This window comes from Gymnoscopelus braueri, assembly GCF_963280865.1.
Source record: "Gymnoscopelus braueri genome assembly, chromosome: 22".
NCBI classification, from domain to species: Eukaryota; Metazoa; Chordata; class Actinopteri; order Myctophiformes; family Myctophidae; genus Gymnoscopelus; species Gymnoscopelus braueri.
Window position 1 is genome coordinate 37642938 of NC_137624.1, and position 17672 is coordinate 37660609.

A 17672-nucleotide genomic window follows, 5' to 3' on the forward strand; every position below is an offset into this window, starting at 1 on the left:
ATAATAATATCTAGACATTAAAGGTACAGTGATACGTTTTGTTAAAATAAGTGTTAAATAGCTCAATATTCCGATAGTAATCATTACTATAGACTAGTGTTTGTTTAGTAACGGGGGCCTGCCCGTCTCTCAGGCTCTTTAGAAACAGAAAATACCATTTCAGGTAGGGATACCAATCATAGCCAATCAGGAGAGAGAAAAACTCAAGACAATTCCCAGATTCCCATACAACTCAATGATAAATATGCCAAGCAACAAAACATTTATATAAGAACTTAATAGTAATATTCAAGAGTTTCTCATATACAGATACACAAGGAAAAAAATATTGTTGTAAAAAGACATAATAAAGCAATAGAGTAACATTATATAGCTGCAAGCAGCAGAGATCAGAGCCTCAGACCTTCGTGCATGTCAGGATCAAAATGACTCCTTGCATTACAATAGGGCCTCACACCAGTGGGTTCTTGGGTCCTAAATATATCTGCAAACGCAATGATCGGCCCTTCACTCTGAATAACTACTACGGTTATTATTAGCACCATTATTGGAACTAATGTTATTTTATACTTCTATTACTGGTAGTAATACTATTGCTAATAGACAATTACTACTGGTACCAACACTATTACCCCTATAATGATTGTGTGTACTCTCGTATTAGTACTACTACAAATTGCAACCATGAACCACCACAGACTATGATTTTTCCATACAAAAAACTTTATTCATGTCAACATTCAAGCATAATATGGACAAAAAAAAAACTTTGACTTTTTACATTTTTCTTGATTTGTGTTTTTAAACAAATGTACCACTTGCTAAGAAACTTCGTAAATAAAAAAAGAACAAAACACAGAAAATACAAGAAAACATGCGACTAAAACTGTTGACTGAAGAAAACTTGTGGCGTAATTTTTTACAGAAATGACACTGGCCTTTAACAAGGAGAGGGAAACTTTGTCCATGTTCATTCTACGTTGAAATATTGCCAGGAAAAGTCACATGTAAACAGAAACGATGCTATTCACACAAGCCTACTGAAGGACCTTGCTTCGTCCTTTCTGATCTCAGTTCCATTAATAACATTTTAAAAGTATGGACATTATTTGTATGGATATCGACATCAAGAACTACATACATTTTTCTTCTTCGCTTTTAAAAAAAAGGTCAAATGTTGGGGCGAAAAAAACAGAAAAACGACGGATAGGAACCAACAGCATTGATGCTGGCCAATCAGTCTTCTGAAAAACTGAATTCTTCTGAGGTGCGTTCATTCCTGAAAGAGAAAGATGCCTCCTTCCCTAGCTCGCCTGTCTCCTTTTCCTTCCCTACTCTCCCCCCGCCTACCTCCGGTACCTCCCTCTCTCCTTGTCTCCTCGCTCCCTGGGCCTCTCTCGCTCTCTGTCCCTGTCGCTCCTCCTCTCCCTCTCCCGCTCCCTGTCGCGCCTCCCTCCTCCGTCGCGGGCCCCGCCTTCCCTCTCCCTCTCGCGGGGGCGGTCCCTCTCGCGGGGGCGCGATCTACGGCTGTCCGGCACCACCGCCTGCGTGCGCCGGAGGAAGTCGTCCACGCGCATGTCGTAGTCGTGCTGCAAGTGCAGAAACGAGAGTAAATAGATGTTGCATGAACAAGAATAAACAGAATATCGTCGCTGTCGGGTGGAAGCCTTGTATGTCCCAAACTGTTACTTTTACGGAAAGTAAATAACTTGTGTTCCAATGGATCCAATGTAGTCACACAAGCTCTTATCAGTACCTTTAATTGGTTACACAATTATTTAAAAAAAACACATTTAAACACTTTCATTAAAAAAAAATATATAAATCTAGCAGAAGCTCACAATGTGTCACATTGTGAGCTTCTGCTAGATTTATATATTTTTTTCTTGTAGATCGGCTATTTTTGCTACTTTTGTGTGACACTGTAGTGTGATAAAGTGGGGCCTTAATTCACAAAAGAAAATAAGTTGAAACATGGAGACACAAGGTTTCTGCCAGCAAGGATTAGATCAGCGGTCCTAAAACTATGTGTCGGGACATCAAGTGGGGTCGCGGGTAGGTAAAGGTGGGGTCAGTGTGTTGATTTTGACATTTAGTTAGTTTAGTACTAATTTTGTCTTTTGAATAAAATGTCATTTAGTTTTAGTCAAACTTTAGTGATCTGGGGCCAGTTGCACCACCTCACACTAAGTTCAAACTTAGCCTAGTTATAGCTCGGTGCCGCGCTATGAGCTTGTATATCTGCTATTTTTGAATAGACAAAGAAATCTAAAATGACAGAGATACTTTCCTGGATTGAATGTGTTTAAGCTATAACTAGGCTAAGTTTGAACTTAGTGTGAGGTGGTGCAACTGGCCCCTTAAATGTTTGTGTTTTTGTCCGACTAAATATCATAAGATTTTAGTCGACTAAATCTACTGTTGATTGTCGACAAAATGTATTGTACCTTGATAGTGTCGTAAATGCCTGATTTTACACTTGGCTGCATGCTGAAATTAGCCGATCTACAAGCTTACAACACGTCGCAGCACGACGCGTTGTGAGCTTGTAGATCTGCTATTTTCAGAGCGCAACACCTGAGCCCAACCGAACATAAACTGACTTAGCGCTACTGGATCTCTTCTCCGCCAGTCCCTCACTAACATTTTAGTCTAGTTTTTATTTGTTGACGAAATTGTCAATATATTTAGTCTTAGTTTTAGTCATCATAGCCTAGTTTTTATTTAGTTTTAGTCAGTGAAAAAAAGGTAGTCGACAAACATTTTTCGTCATAGTTTTAGTTGACGAAATTAACTCTGAGGAGGGGGGAGGGTCACATATTGACAACAGAAAAATAAATAAAAGAAAAACTCATATTCACCAGGCTGGAGGAGAAGTTCCTTGGCCCGCCGGAGGAGCGCTTGTTTTCCCGGTAGGCCTGGTGGGCCAGGGGTCCCGCACCCTGGGGGGGATAGGGGTGGTGGTGGTGGGGGGGCGGGGCCGAGGAGGAGGAAGAGGCCACGGCCGACTGGTGGTGGTAGTACTGGGAGGAGTGGTGGGGGTGGTGGTGGGGGGGCGGAGCCTGGGGCTCCACTGCCGAATAAGGAGCCTGGAGAGATGGAGAGAGCGTGGAGGATTATCTGTGGTGTGTTTGCATGTGGGGTATCCTAGTAAAACTAGCAGTATTAATAATAATAATAAAAGTAGTAATAATATCAGTAGTAGCAGTAGTAATAATACTTGTACTAACAACACAAGTAATAACAGTAGAGGTAACAGTAGAGTAGAGTGTGGTTGCAAAGCGTTTCTGCAACATACGGTTATCTTTTTCTAAAATGGTGGCGCCCCCCATAGGTCAAAGTGAAATCCAGCACCTTTTGATGCTGGGTTGTACAGAGCCCCCCCCCCTCAATGTGATTATCTCAAATCACAGCCAGGCAGGAAGGCAGGAAGGCTGGGAGGCAGAGATTATGTTTGTGCCCTGTGCGTGAGAGAGCGTGTGTATAAGTGTGTGTGTGTGTGTGTGTGTGTGTGTGTGTGTGTGTGTGTGTGTATATATCTGAGCGCTGCATATCTTGGAAACCGCTGGGTAGATCAGGCCGACAGGCCACTTTACATTTTGGACTGTAACCCTTTTACTGTAGGTCTTACTCTGTATGTGTCTGTGTGGCCCCTGTGTATTGCGAGAACCATCGGGACGAAATTATTTTAAGTCATATCGCCCAACCCCACCCCCCCCCCTGTACCCTGATATTAACAGGTACTGCACGAGTGCTCTTACTGTTTCAGACGAAGCACTTTGAGGTGGATCGTTCAGATTTGCTATACAAATAAACCTGCCATCCTAGTGTGAGTACAGTGTGAATATAGTGCGAGTGTAGGCCTACCATTCCTTGCCAAGGCGGCGGTGGGCCCATGTTGTGATGGAAGTCTCTCATGTAGTCATACTGAGACTGAAAGCAACACAAACAAAACATGTAAATGCCATGTCAAAAAAAAAAGATATATAATATATATATATTTTTTTTTTATATATATATATATATATATATATATATATATATATATATATATATATATATATATATATATATATATATATATATATATATATATATATATATATATATATATATATATGAATGACTAAACAAGGCATGATTTAGAATGTAAAACTGAAAAGAAAAACAGTGTTTAAAAAACACATAATAATAATCAAAATGTCATCTAAACATTAAACCGGGAAAGCATCTGCGTCATTTTAGATTTTATACGTTCGGGTTGGCTATTCAAAAAGAGCAGATATACAAGCTCACAGCGCGTCACTTCGTGCTGCGCTGCGAGCTTGTACATCTGCAATTCTTTATCATTTTTGAAAAATCTTTAAAGTGTGAGAACTACTGGTTTAGAAGGCATTTGTAGAATCAGTCTTCAGGTCTTAATGGGTTCTTAAGCTGGTATGTTTGGTACTCACGCCGTTCAGGAAGACGTCACGTCGGACACCTGAGAATCTCCTGAAAGAAAAAGACAATAAAAAATACAATAAATCTCTGTAAGAGAATACCAGCACTCACGGAACAGTCCTTTTAAAGGCACTTTTATTTAAATATATACTAAGTCGGCATGGCATGCTGCAGGGCAGACCGCAACGTACGCGCTTCGGCATCAAGCCTTCATCAGCGTTGTGTTTTCTTCCCAACAATAGCCGTAGGTCAACCTTTCGCGCAGAATGTTAAAGGCTAGTGGTGAACTCCGCAAGGTCAATGATAAATACTAAGTGGAAGGCTTGTTTACCTGTCTACCGGTGGGTTGCGCGGGTCCGGGATGAAACCTGGATGGGGGAAAGAAACTGTAAAAACTGTCTGTGTGCGAACCAGTGAAGTGGTCTGTGAGCGTTGGGGGAGTAAATAAAGTCAATGAATACATTTGTCTGTGATTAAAGCAAGTCTAAATAAAAGACAATTTCAGTCAATAAATAAAAGGCCAGACCTGCGAACATTTGAGGGGTGAAAATGGTGAAAAGCTCTGAAATCAGTGGGGTATGGCTTGATTATCTACCCTGGCAAATGTATAGCAGCCAATCAGAGTATAACGGTTATCATTTAGTGACATAGCAAACAGGAATCCAATCTACGCACACCTCAACATTTTTCAGAACCATCTCCAAACACTGTCAGCCGCTCCAAAGTAAAAATTGACTGCCCCAAATATGAAAATGCCTTTTGTACATAATTGTTCCATTATGAAATGTTTGTGTTGCCATTACAAGCATTGCCATAAAAATGGTCTCGGGCAAATAAATAAAATGGCCTGAGTAAATTAATAAGATGGTCTGTGAGGAACTAATAAAATACATAAAAACACTGAGTAAAAAAAAAAAAAGGTCTTTGAATAAAACAGTGTTTCTAACTAAACCAGCCAGTGTCTCTGAAGTGTCTACTAGTCTCACACTAGACGTAGTCCAGTAATAGTATTACCGTACCTGGTCTAGGGTTGAAGTCGGGCGCGTAGTCAACGCGCGGGCGCTTCCTTCCGTGAATGTCGTACTCTTCTGGACGACGCCTACGTGAACAGGTGGGAAAGTAAGACAACAAGAAGGAAAAACACACCTAGTACAAGCATGGTATGCACATAATACACAGCCATTTGACCTGAAATTGTATGCTTAATATCTATCGTTAAAACTTACATTTCAACCTTTACATTCGGACCACTTGGAAAAAGTTGAAAGTTATTTAAAAATACCTTCAAACCTTAAGTATTAATGGTAAAATACACTGGTTTCCATGACATTTCTAAATGCTCCCCCAATAAAACTAACAATTTAAATGTCTTCTTTTGGTTGTGCCCCCTCAAAATGACTACAAATGCAATTTACTTAACTCTGCCACCGCACTCTGATCAATCTGGTGCGTTATCCAAAAAACTCATTCAACAAATCAAACATGGAGGGTCGCACTCAGAAATAAAAGTCCATGAGAAGGATGAGGAGGAAAAGTGTGTCATCCTTGTCAATATGAGGCATATGGAACAATACAAAGTATGGACTTTTATTTCCGAATGTGACCCAACATGGTTTGATTTGTACAAATTTAATTTCTTAAACAAAGTTCCATTTAAAATCTGGGTTATTTTCCTGTTCCTCCCCCATATAAACCATTTAATTTTAAAGTGATAGTCCACCGCACACCTAAGCCAATAATTTGATGACCTGCGGACTGGTAGGCAGCGGTTCCGGTAGGAGACACAAAGGAGACTCTTGGTGTCTCCTACCGGAACCGCTGCCGGTCATCAAATTATTGGCATAGGAATGCGACAAAAACTAAAGAATATATCCATGAATTCAAGTCTCCATGGCGTGACTAACCGATCGGTTAACTATCTTTTTGGGGGGCCAAAGTAAAACTACAAATGTAATTAAAATATTTCTGTTTCATATTGTTTGTCAAAAGAAATCTATAAAGTTTAATAAAAAATTCCCCCCCTCCCCAATTATATATATATATATATTTTTTTTTTTTCAAAATAAGACTTTCTAGAGTCTTCCCTAAAATTGAAAGTATAATCTAATGGCAATACAAAACTTTCTGCTTGTTTTTTAGAAGTCAAACTAAAATGTCTTTCTTTCTGCTTCATATCATCTTACTCGTCTTTTTAAAATAATAATCTTCCTGCTTGTGGTTTCAAAATGCAAATCAAATCTAAAAACCTTTCACACTTTCTGTAATGGTTCTCATTTTTCAGTGCACACACTCTCCTCAAAAACAACTTTCCAACACTCTCACACACACACACACACACAATCTTTTGAAAAGTGACAACATACCGCATTTCCCGTTTTTCACTTTTTGCGTTAAAAAAACAGGAAACAGTTCATAATGTGACATCATCACCACCTTAAGTCCATTTTTAAGCAAATATTCTCTCTCTCCCCCTTTTTCCGTCTGTCAACCCCGTTTTACAACTGCTGTGGCTTTTTGAGAGGAGCTTAGGAAAAGGGGGGAGGGGCCAACAGCAGAGATGCCAACTGTCCATCAAATTAAAAAAAAAAGTAAAATGATAATAAAACAACAGAAGAGAGGAATAAATGGCAAAAACCAGACAGGGGGGCTGGGGCACCTCAGTCCATTTGTAGCAGCAGAGCTCTCTTTTTCTCTATCCCCCCTTTCCTTTTCAGACAGAAAGGGGAGGGGGGCATTTTTCAGTTCATGGACAAACAGGAAGTGGATAAAAGCTACCCACAGTTCCTTGCTCCTCGCTACACAGTGGGTGGGGGTTTGGGGGTGGGGGGAGGACTCCCTCCCTCTTTTCCTCTCTCTCTCCCCCCCTCCATCCCTTCTTGTTGGAGAGAGAGAGAGAGAGAAATCCCTCAGTTTGTGAGACGGGAAACAGCCCCCCTCTCCAGTCCAACGTGGAGTGACCCTTGAACATGAGGTCAACCTTTTCTCTTTCATTTCCCCCCTTAGTCCTTTTTTATGAATTCTGTACGAATTCTTTCGTACCCCGTCAGTCCTTTTTTATGAATCCTGCACAAATTCTCCTCTTTTTACGTTTTTTTTTATTATCCCTTAGTCCTTTATGTATTCTCTTTTCCGTTTCAATTTCAGTTTGTATGCAAAAAACCTTATGACATTCCTGTTGTCGTGTTTTTGAGATTTACACATCCCCCCCAATATTCTAACATCCCACAATGCAACTGTTCAAACAGGGTGGGGTGGATGGGTTGGGTTCAACACATCGTCCTCAAAGACTCCCTCTTTAACTTGCAACTTAAGCACTTACACTCCTAAAGCACTTTAAACCCTGCGATATTTCTCATCTCCCATAAGGCAACTCTCCCGCAACAGTTCAACCCTTATTTCTCAGTTCTTGGGACCGGGAAACTGTATCGCAGATCTGGGATTTTCAACGCGTCCTCAAATCCCACTTTCTGATTGGCTCACTAGGCCCAAAACGCAGCCCACCTCAAAACATTTCTCCGCCCCCGAAAACAAGTTCATTTTTTTCAAGCCACGCCCCTTCCTTCCGTTCTCTCAAGGGTCCCTGATAAACCAAAAAGTCTGTAGTCCAAAACCGGCCGTTCACTCGCCAGTGGAACTGAAAGGAGGGGAGGAGCTTGGGGGAGGAAGGAGGAGGGGCTTAGAGCTGAAAGACCCCTCCCTCCCCCCCATCTCTCCTTCTGTCTCTAATTTATTCAATTATTTTCTTATTTGGGAAAATGGGATAATCAGTCGGTCAACGTCCTGACAACCATCGTCCAATCAGCTAGCGACAGAACGCCTCCGTGGGAAACTCCTGGAAAGATAAAGAACTCAGGCAAAGAACGGTTATGAAAGACGAGAGGAGAAGAGGAGGGAAGGAAAGAAGAGGAGAGTACAAGAGAGGAGAGTAGGAGAGAAGAGAGAAGAGGAGAGGGGAAAAGAGAGGGGAGGTAAGAAAAAGGAGAAAGAGCGAGGGAATAAAAGAGAACAGAGAAGAGAGGAAAGGGGAGAAGAGGGAAAAAAAATGCGGTGCAATGGAAAAGTATTCTAGCTAACCTCCTAGCAGGTACAGGACACGACGCTTAGCTTCCCTGTGTGCGGAAAACAACTCCCTGTCACCTAAGAGAATTGCCTGCTTCCAACCACAAGTTAACCGTTTGTTTTTAGGGGTGGTGCCGCTGAGCAGTGCTTGGAGGCCTAGCCTAACTGTGGTTAGCCTAGCCTCCCCTTCCCGGCAGCTCCAGAACACGACGGGGAGCTATAGCTTTAGCAACTTAAAAGGCTTTTTTCTTTGATTCGTTCAAAGTCGTTTGAACGTCACCAAACTTACCTGAAAATAGCCCAGTTGTCGTTTGCTAAGCGAAAATAGGTGCAGGTTTACAAAGTTGATTCTCCAGGGACTCTGGTCCCTCTAAGTTGACTTAGTAAGCGTAGACTCGAGACCATATTTAACCCTCTATCGTCTCCGCCCGACTTACGTCATTTAAGCCACCGTTAAGAGGTCTAGCATGGACTCTGAAGTAAACCGCGGCTAGCTTCAGCGGGTGAGACCTCAATCGCGGGGGATTAAACCATGAATTCAGCATCTTAGCCGCTACTTATCGGGGTCCAGAATAGCTTGTAACTCAACAGAAGCCAAGCTTTAGCCCTGAACCATCTATCCCCGGGTCAAACCTACTTAGGTCTGGATGGAACTCGGAACCACATTCAAACCTGGGCCTTTTCAAAACCTGGAAACACTGGGGGTCCGAGGCAACTCGGAATCCCAGAACGCAAATTATTTTAAGGAGGGAGTCCAAGTTGTCCTGCGGCTCCGATCGAAAACAGCGGTTGGAGGGGGGGTGGGGGGGTTATCCGCCAGCAACCCCTCGAAACCAGAGGGAGGGTCCTAGGTGTCCAATAGGTTCTTAGGATCGCTGCTAACCTTCCCGGGTCACCATGGGGGGCGGGACCGTTGCCGCGGTGAGGAGGTGGGCGCCCTCCGCGATGGTGATGGTGGTGGTGGGGGGGCGGGGCGTCCCCCGGGGCGATGGCGGAGGACACAGCGGGGTTGGAGGCCGGATTGTGGCGCTGCTGGTGGTGCTTGTGGCGATGGATGCGGTGCATGAGCTGATGGAGGTCCACGCTGTCATCAGGGGGGAAGAGGGTGCACAGCTGGAAGCCTATTTCTCCTTCGATCTCCTAGGAGAGGAAACACCAGTGTCAGCAGAGGGGCAGGGGTTTTAAATAGGCTAAAATTTAGGTATCTGTAGTGTTCTTGGGTGTCTTGTATTTTAGGTCAAAACTAGGCGTTTTTTTTAACTGTTAATTGTGTTTTTTTCTAGAGATGCACCGGTTGCAATATTCTTGGCCGATTCCCGTTTTTTTAATTAGTATGACCTGCCTGTACCGTTTTTTTCCGATACAGATGAAGAACTAGACTGTAGGGTTGCTCCAATGCCATTTTTTTCAGGCTGAGTACAAGTACTTAATCTTGAGTGATCGCCAATACAGAGTACCAATAAACCAGGAAAAGACAACACTACACAACATCACAAAACCTGCATAAAACCGGAATTTATGACAGTGACCGGCTGGTCGCCTATGTGGCCGGTTTGACATAAAACCGGACAATTTTGATCGGTGCATCTTTCGTTTTTTCCCCCTGTTCAGTACCCTTTTGCACACTTTGTGTCCTTTTGTAATGTTGCCTGTTTTCTGTATGGGGACTAAGGAAGGAAATTACCATTCTCGCTAAATCCGGTTACACTACATTTTGTAAATTTTAATGGTCATCAATATGCACTGTCCCGTTCAAATAAACGTGTCAATAGGAAAGCGTGGCTATTATCAGCATACAGAGATGTATGGGGTAAATTTGCACTGACAACGCATCGCAAAACAACGCGTCGATCAGACTGGAGGGTGAAGGGAGGGAGGATCCTACCTGTCCGTCTCGTCCAATCTTAACAGGTTTGTTTTCATTCCAGGGGTTGAACAGATGAGCCGTCTTAGTGAATGGAAGCTCCCGTCTGAAACGCATGGTGGCACAGCGTTAGGATCACTAGTGGTAATACTATACGGCAGGGGGGTCTTCAACGTTTTTCAGCCCAAGGACCCCTTAGCTAAGAGAGTGATGAAGCAGAGACCCCCCACACACTACACATTTTGTGTAACATTGTGTTGCAGATAAAACTTTTTCATAGCTAGCTTCATAGACTTGTTTGGCAGCACCATCATCTAGTGTATGTTGGGTTAATGTGTATTTTCAGACATTTAACCACTTAAAACTGTCAATAATTAGTAAACTTGACCTTTGGCTCTGTACTTGTTCTGCTCTTTTTCCCCTCTACACCAAACCTTTTTTCCCGAAAATAGACGATCTACCAGCTCACAACGCCTCGGGTTCGTGAGCTTGTAGATCGGCTATTTTTGGCTTAAGTTCTCCTCAGAATAGGGATGCTAGGGTTCAAGTGGTTAATGTAAAAAAAAAAGTGTATCCTATCACACAAATATTTAGCAGTCCCCCTGTAGTAACTCTGCGGACCTCCTGTTGAAGACACCTGCTGTACTGTATAGAATATAGCATTGTATTTTTATGGCCAAAGCTGACAAACACTTTAAAACACCAATAGCTAACCACTGACCTGCATATCCAGTGGATGCGGAAGACTCCGCCTAGCATCTTGGCGTTCATGCCGGCTGGTAGGACCCAGTGGATGGGAGATCCACCGTGGCGTGACTCCGACGCCAGACGGGCCATACCTGGAAAATAGCATTACAAATCATTTAATAATAATGTTTAAAACAGCCATAATATCAACGATTTAGGACCCGGTGGCCTGCTCAATGTGAAAAGTGCCATTAGGTAACTTCTGTTGTGATTTGGCAATATATAAAATAAAATGTATGTGACTGTATTTACTGTATATACGAATAAGAAATATTACCTTGAAACTTGCCACTCTCCCGGACGGAGAATACGAGGACGACACTCCTCGCCGAACGGAAAGCGGCGTTCAGCTTGTTCTCGTTCATCGGGAGGGTCGACCACACGCCCTGCGAGAGGAGGGAGAAAAAGAGTGTGGAAAAGAGAGGAAAAGGAGAAGATTGTCAACCAGGTGGAAAACACGGCTGTCTAGAATGGAATCAAATCAGTATATAATAGAACTGGGGGTCCCCAGGCCCCACTTTGAAAACCACTGAACAAAGGAATAGAGGGGAAAGGAAATGTCCTAGTTATCTTCCGAGATAACTAGTAGACTAGTGCTTGTTGTAGTGCCACCAACCTTTGCTTTGGCTAGCGATACATTTTCGTGGTTGTTGCTCTTGATGAGGAAGAATCGAGCGTCTCTCAGGATGTACTTCAGTTTGCTGGTCTGACTCTGGTCTGCAGAGAGGGGAGGAGTCAGTACACAATTGTAAACAAACAGAATATACTGAATACGGCAATGAGAAAGAAAAAAAAAGATGTCCGTGTGTGACTTCTGGACACTTACTCTCCATGACTGCCTTGCGCACGGCGCGCACGGCACGCACGGACGACGACAGCTTCTCCCCTTTCTTCTCGGAACCTGGAAGTTACAAAAAGAACAGACTTTAGTAGTGCTGGTGCAAGTAGTCGTTGAACTCTTATTACCAGGCCTGACAAAATTATTACATAATCGCCTAATCGCAATTATCTTTGCATAATCGTCATCATAATCGTTTCCACGTTGAAAGATTTTCATACATTTTCCAAAAATAGCAGCAATAACTGATCTACAAGCTTACAACGCGTCGTAAGCTTGTAGATCAGCTATTTCTGTTATCTTTTCTTAAACTTTTTGGAAGTATAAAATGATTGAATGTGTCAGTAATGTCTTTGTATATTTCAGTTATTTGTCATATCTGTCCCGTGCAACTTTTGATTACGAAGCTTAAAAGGCAAACAGAAATGATGTTTTGATTCATATGTTCCAATGCTCAATGCCGAAAACACAATGAAATCGTTAATCGCAATTATTTGTGTGACAATTAATCGTCAACTTAAATTAGTAATCGTGACAGCCCTTACTATTACTAGTACTACTAACACTACCGGCATTCCATCAGAAAGGTATCACTAGCAGGCAGCAGTAGCAGCAGTACCTGAGCCATCAGAATCGGAGCCGTCCGTCCTCACAGAATCTCCATCGGAAAAGCTGCCCGAGCGCGAGCCTGAGTCGCTGGCCTCGCTCCTCGTGTCGTACCCTCCTGCTACCCGGCCCTCCTCTTCCTCCTCGATCTCATACTCCTCCTCCTCGCCTTCCTCCTCCTCTTCTTCCTCCTCCTCCTCTCCCTCGTCCTCCTCCTCCTCCTCCTCGCCGTCGGTGGAGCGGGCAGAGCCTTCCGACTCGCCCTCCTCCGAGGCAGCCGAGGCAGCCCCGGCGTCCTCTGCTGCCTCGTCCGATTGGTTGTCTTCCTCCTTGACTGCTGGGGCAGGACTGGGGCGGCGTTCATCAGCACTCGGCCGGCGAGCCTTCTGGGAAAAGATCATAAAAACAATTATATGAATTATCAATACTAGTAAATCATTAAAAAAAATCCCCATTTAGTCATTCTGCTAAGTCCCAATCCCACTTGTACTGAAGTCTCACGTCTTTGCCAACCCCTACTGGTTTGTTCGTTAGGGGGGCTCTAGCAGGTGCCCCCCGGTGAAAAATATACTTTTATTCACCCGTTTCCTAGGCTGTGTGTTTTCCACTTCCTGTCGATTTCATTGGATATCATTGGTCATCTGACCAGTTTCATTGGATCAAATCGACAGGAAGTGGAAAACACACAGCCTAGTAAACAGGTGAATAAGTTCACGGGTACAGGCGGTACTGAACTAAATGCGGGTGTGTAACATTTTATTGTGAAAATCAAAGAGCACCGTTTCCGCCCAAACAACGTCACAGTTGTCTTAACTCACAAAAACACATTGAACATCCTTCAAATTAAAACCACCAATGTAAACAACGACACGTACGTACTGCGTGTATGCGCGTGGCTATATTAAGCTTGCTCCTCCGTTCTTCACTTGACGTGCAGATTTCTGAACGAACCTGACCACTGAATGGACCGCTATTGTTGAAGGCTGCCATCTTGTGTTAAAAGCATTTTAACACACTTTTAAATTGAGTGCCTGTCTGTAGTCAAAATTGCCAAAAATCACCTGAGGGCGATTCTAAAAATGTCTTCTAAATCCACAAACACTTTTCTGAAAAAAACGTATGTTGATTTGTCAGTGGTTCTCAAACTTTTAAATGTCAAGGACCCCCAAAATTATATGTATTTGCCTGCGGACCCCCATCTCAAAATGTTTTGTTTCAGGGACCCCCGGAAGCAAAGATTTGAGTTTAAAATGTTCGCGTTAAAATAATATATATTTTCACGATTTTTCTAAAATAGCAGTTCTACAAGCTCGTTAATACTAGTAGTTTATGGTCTTCACCTCTGTCATTTCAGGGAGGAGGAGAGGTTTAATCCGATGCTCCTCTCCCCTCCTCCTCCCCCCGTGACCCTTGCGGTCGTCATAGTAATTATAGCCCTTCTTCTGGAGCGGAGCCCTCTTATTGGCCGCCTGTGACCGGGGTGTGTGGCCTGAAGATTGACGGGCCCTCTTGTGATCCTGGCCGTCGGGGCGGCCATCCGACTTCCTCTTTAAAACTACAAGAGAGAAAGAAAAAGATGGGAGGGAGAGAGAAAGATGAGAGGGAGTGAGAGAAAGGTTGGAGGGAGGGGAGAAAGGTTGGAGGGAGGGGGGAAAGGAAGAAAAATGGAGGGAGAAAGATAGGAGGGAGGGACAGATTTTATTGAGTTGATCATCAATTTCATACCAAAAAAATACCTTGAACATTTCTCAAATTATTCTAATTTTAGATTATTTTGAAAAAATGTTTTTCCTAAATTCTCATTTAAATAACATTCTGATCTCTTATATTTCATATTATACACATTTATATATTTTTTATAATATTCCATTCATATTGTTTGTATTACTTGAAATGCAAGACTATACTTTAACAATTAAAATTAATTATAACTATACATTTTATTTTAAATACAAAGTATCATTTTGCATATACTGTATATATATATATATATTTAAAAACAAATATATAGTTTTGTACCTTTCTTGTCAGTGACATTGTGTTCACTCTCTGGGTTGTAAAGTTCGTCATCTTGGTCAGGAGCTTCTGTCAGAATGTCTTCGAGGACGTTCAGTTCCCCCTCTGAAAGGAAAAGTACAGCAGTGTTTTTAAGACCATGTGACCTTTCCTCTGTGATAGTTAAATAGATACCCCACCGCCCAAAATTATATCCCTTTGCAGTTGGATGGCTAAAGGGATAGTTCACCCCCAAAATGACTTTTTTTCCTATCGATTACAGTCACCCCCATGGAGACTTGAATCCATGGATATTTTTTTGTCGCACTCCAAAGCCAATAATTTGATGACCGGCAGCGGTTTCGGTAGGAGACACAAAGAGTCTCTCCTTTGTGTCTCCTACCGGAACCGCTGCCTACTGGTCCACTCACTGGTCATCAAATTATTGACTTAGGAATGCGACAAAAACTAAAAGAATATCCTTAAATTCAAGTCTCCATGGGGTGACAATTTTTTTTTGGGTGAACTAACCCTTTAAGTGTGAAAATCAGTGTTGCTAAGTCTGCTTATTTACAGCGACTTTTGGCTTGTTTGCCCGGAGAAAAAAAAACAAGTCACGGGTTGTGTTTTCTTGGGCTTGTTTAACAGAAAACCTGGAACGCATCTGTGTCACTTTAGATTTCTTTGGCTATTCAAAAATAGCAGATATACAAGCTCATAGCGCGGCACCGAGTGCTGCGCTATGAACTTGTAGATCTGCTATTTTTGAAAATCTTGGGGAAAAAATGTTTTTTTTTAACTTAGGATTTAGATTTTTTTAAAGAATCGCCTCAGGTCTTAATGGGTTAAAAAAAACACCGAAGCTTCTTTGGCAAATCTAAGAAGCCAACATTTCGGGTCTCCCACATTGAGGGAGACTTGATCCCGTACTGCATGTCCACCGGTAGGGTGTGTCCTACCCGAAACCATGTTTCAATGGAAGAGAAGGTAGAGTAGATCAGTGGCTCTCAACCTTTTCAGGCCGTGAGTGACCCCCCCCCCCCCAAAATAATCATATTTGAACTGGGGACCCCCCCCCCCAAATAATCATATTTGAACTGGGGACCCCCCACCCTGACAAGCACTTGGAATTGTAGGAGTTGAGGCATTACATTTAGTTTGACTCTAAATATTGTGAAAACAGCCGATTTACAAGCTCACTCACAACGCCCCATGTCGGCTATTTTCACTTTTTTTTTTGCTTCTTTCTTATATTATTTAACAATTTAGTCAATGTTTTACCAGTTTTTAAACGGTCCAGTTTGTTGATTACTTTTGATGCAGAAATGGTCTTTTTTTGGGGGGGTATTAAAAGGTCTTAAGTCCTTAAATTGTCACTTCACTGTCATCTAGGGACCACCCAAAATCATGTGGGGACCCACAGGTTGAGAACCACTGGAGTAGATCACCTCCAATCACTGCAGATGTGTACTAGTTACCTACCAGCAGCAGTAATATTATCAGCAGCTAAGCTCTGTGATTAGATCATTTATAGATCAGATGTCTTCAACGTTTTTCAGGCCAAGGACCCCTTAGCCCCCCCCCAATAGTACATATTGTATAAAACTGTGTTGCAGATTAAACTTTGTAATAGATTTCATATTCGTTTGGATTCATTTTAATGTGCATTTCCATACATTTAGCCTCTTTAACCCTCAATACTACAAGTAAACATAACCTTTGGCTCTGTACTTGGGTTTGCTCTTTTTCCCCCATTCCACACCCAAACCTCTTTGCCGAAAATAGCAGATCAACAAGCTCTCTGGGTGTCTGCATTGTTGTGAGCATAGTCTGCATAGTAACTGAGGACCCCCAAGGGGTCCAAGACCCCCTAGTCTAGAGCAGTGGTTCTCAACCAAATGGACTCTTATTGGCTCGCGGGCCACCATTTGAAAAGACATGCCAGGGACCCCCATAAGGGAAGATTTTTTACGGCTCTAGCAGTGATTCTCAACCATTTTAATCTAAAGGACCCCCAGTTTGACATGCATTAGGCTACAGACGCGGACCCCCATTTAATGGCATTTCTATCTCTGCGACCCCAATGTATATTGTAAACATCAATGTTAAATTTTAACTCTGAGAGTGTACAAATGGACCATTTAGTAAACTCCTTCAAGGACCCTTGGGGGTCCCCGGACCCCACACTTTGATAACCAATGCTTTTTTAGATCATAATTTGGATGAGATCCCTCCCTCAGCATTAAAAAAAAACAATGCTAGCCGTTAGCACAACGTTAGCATTACCTTTCTCGTCCCGTCGGTCCACCGCCATGTTTCTGTCCTTCTCTCTCTCCTCCTGCTCTCTCTCTCCCTCCTTTCCTTCTTATTCTCGTCGGTTTTTCCCCCGACTTCTCCTCCTCTATTGATTTGTCTGATTACTTACTAATGTTATGGTTTAAATAATTGATCGTTTATGTGTTGTTTCTTTGTTCTTTTGATCCTCCTGGATCGAGTTCCGTCTGTCTTCTTTCTTCACTCCCCTTTCTCTTGCTGCAGTTTACATCAGGATCAGTGTTGCCAGATGCTGTCTGTGTGAGAGAAATAAGCGACCAGGTTTATGAAAACAAGCCCAATATAGATGAGCACTTATATTGGTGCGTTTGTGAGCTTGTAGATCTGCTATTTTCAACAATAACAAAAAAATGAAATCTTGGGGATAAAAGGGGTGATGTGGATTTTATTTTGTTACTATTGTTTTAACTTGTCGCTTATAACAAGCGGACCTGGCAACGCTGCACCCAGGATGCACCTCGGGCCACTGACGTCGCGCGCCTCATTGTCTGTAGTGCTTCCTGCCAACCCCCCAAATTCCATAAGAATACTACTTAAAATAGTATTTGTTTAATCCCAGACATACCAATGCCACTAATGTGGCAATAGTAAGTGAGACTTTCTGGTGTGTCCTAAAGCTTAGTATCCACTCAACAGTACGCGAAATGCGTTCTAAATTCGGTAAACATTACGGTATAAAACGAAACATGTATGTGTAGTACCTCCGCTTTGTCACAAGATGGGGGGATTTCCCAACATTCCGTGTGGTGGGGTCTGATTAGGCCGAAATTAAACGTAGGCATGTTG

At 42.6% G+C, this 17672-nt stretch overlaps 1 protein-coding gene across 2 annotated transcripts; it reads right to left on the minus strand.

The window, feature by feature from the left end:
• Positions 1-708: 708 nt before the first annotated feature.
• ythdc1 (YTH N6-methyladenosine RNA binding protein C1) lies at positions 709-17090 on the minus strand. Of its 2 annotated transcripts, none has more exons than XM_080419067.1 (16): positions 16839-17090; positions 14577-14678; positions 13898-14112; positions 12571-12940; positions 11940-12014; positions 11730-11830; positions 11391-11499; positions 11088-11205; positions 10388-10472; positions 9386-9642; positions 5463-5542; positions 4775-4811; positions 4455-4494; positions 3868-3933; positions 2862-3089; positions 709-1589 (listed from the first exon to the last, which is right to left on the minus strand). In XM_080419067.1, the coding sequence occupies exons 1-16, from the start codon at positions 16864-16866 to the stop codon at positions 1347-1349; spliced, it is 2154 nt and encodes a 717-aa protein (XP_080275193.1). In that variant the 5' UTR covers positions 16867-17090; the 3' UTR covers positions 709-1346. The 2 variants fall into 2 exon arrangements, with proteins under 2 accessions (XP_080275193.1, XP_080275192.1); XM_080419066.1 differs by having other exon boundaries at positions 12571-12943.
• Between the last annotated feature and the right edge of the window lie 582 nt (positions 17091-17672).

What these genes read in the sequence shown, in the direction of transcription:
- ythdc1 (XM_080419066.1), bottom strand. Translation starts at nt 16,866, where the DNA reads ATGGCGGTGGACCGACGGGACGAGAAAG. An exon ending in TCCTCCCTGAAATGACAGAG is followed by an intron (nt 12,944 to 13,897) that starts GTGAAGACCATA and finishes ATCTTTTCCCAG; the next exon opens with AAGGCTCGCCGGCCGAGTGC. An exon ending in GGAGAGTGGCAAGTTTCAAG is followed by an intron (nt 11,206 to 11,390) that starts GTAATATTTCTT and finishes GCTATTTTCCAG; the next exon opens with GTATGGCCCGTCTGGCGTCG.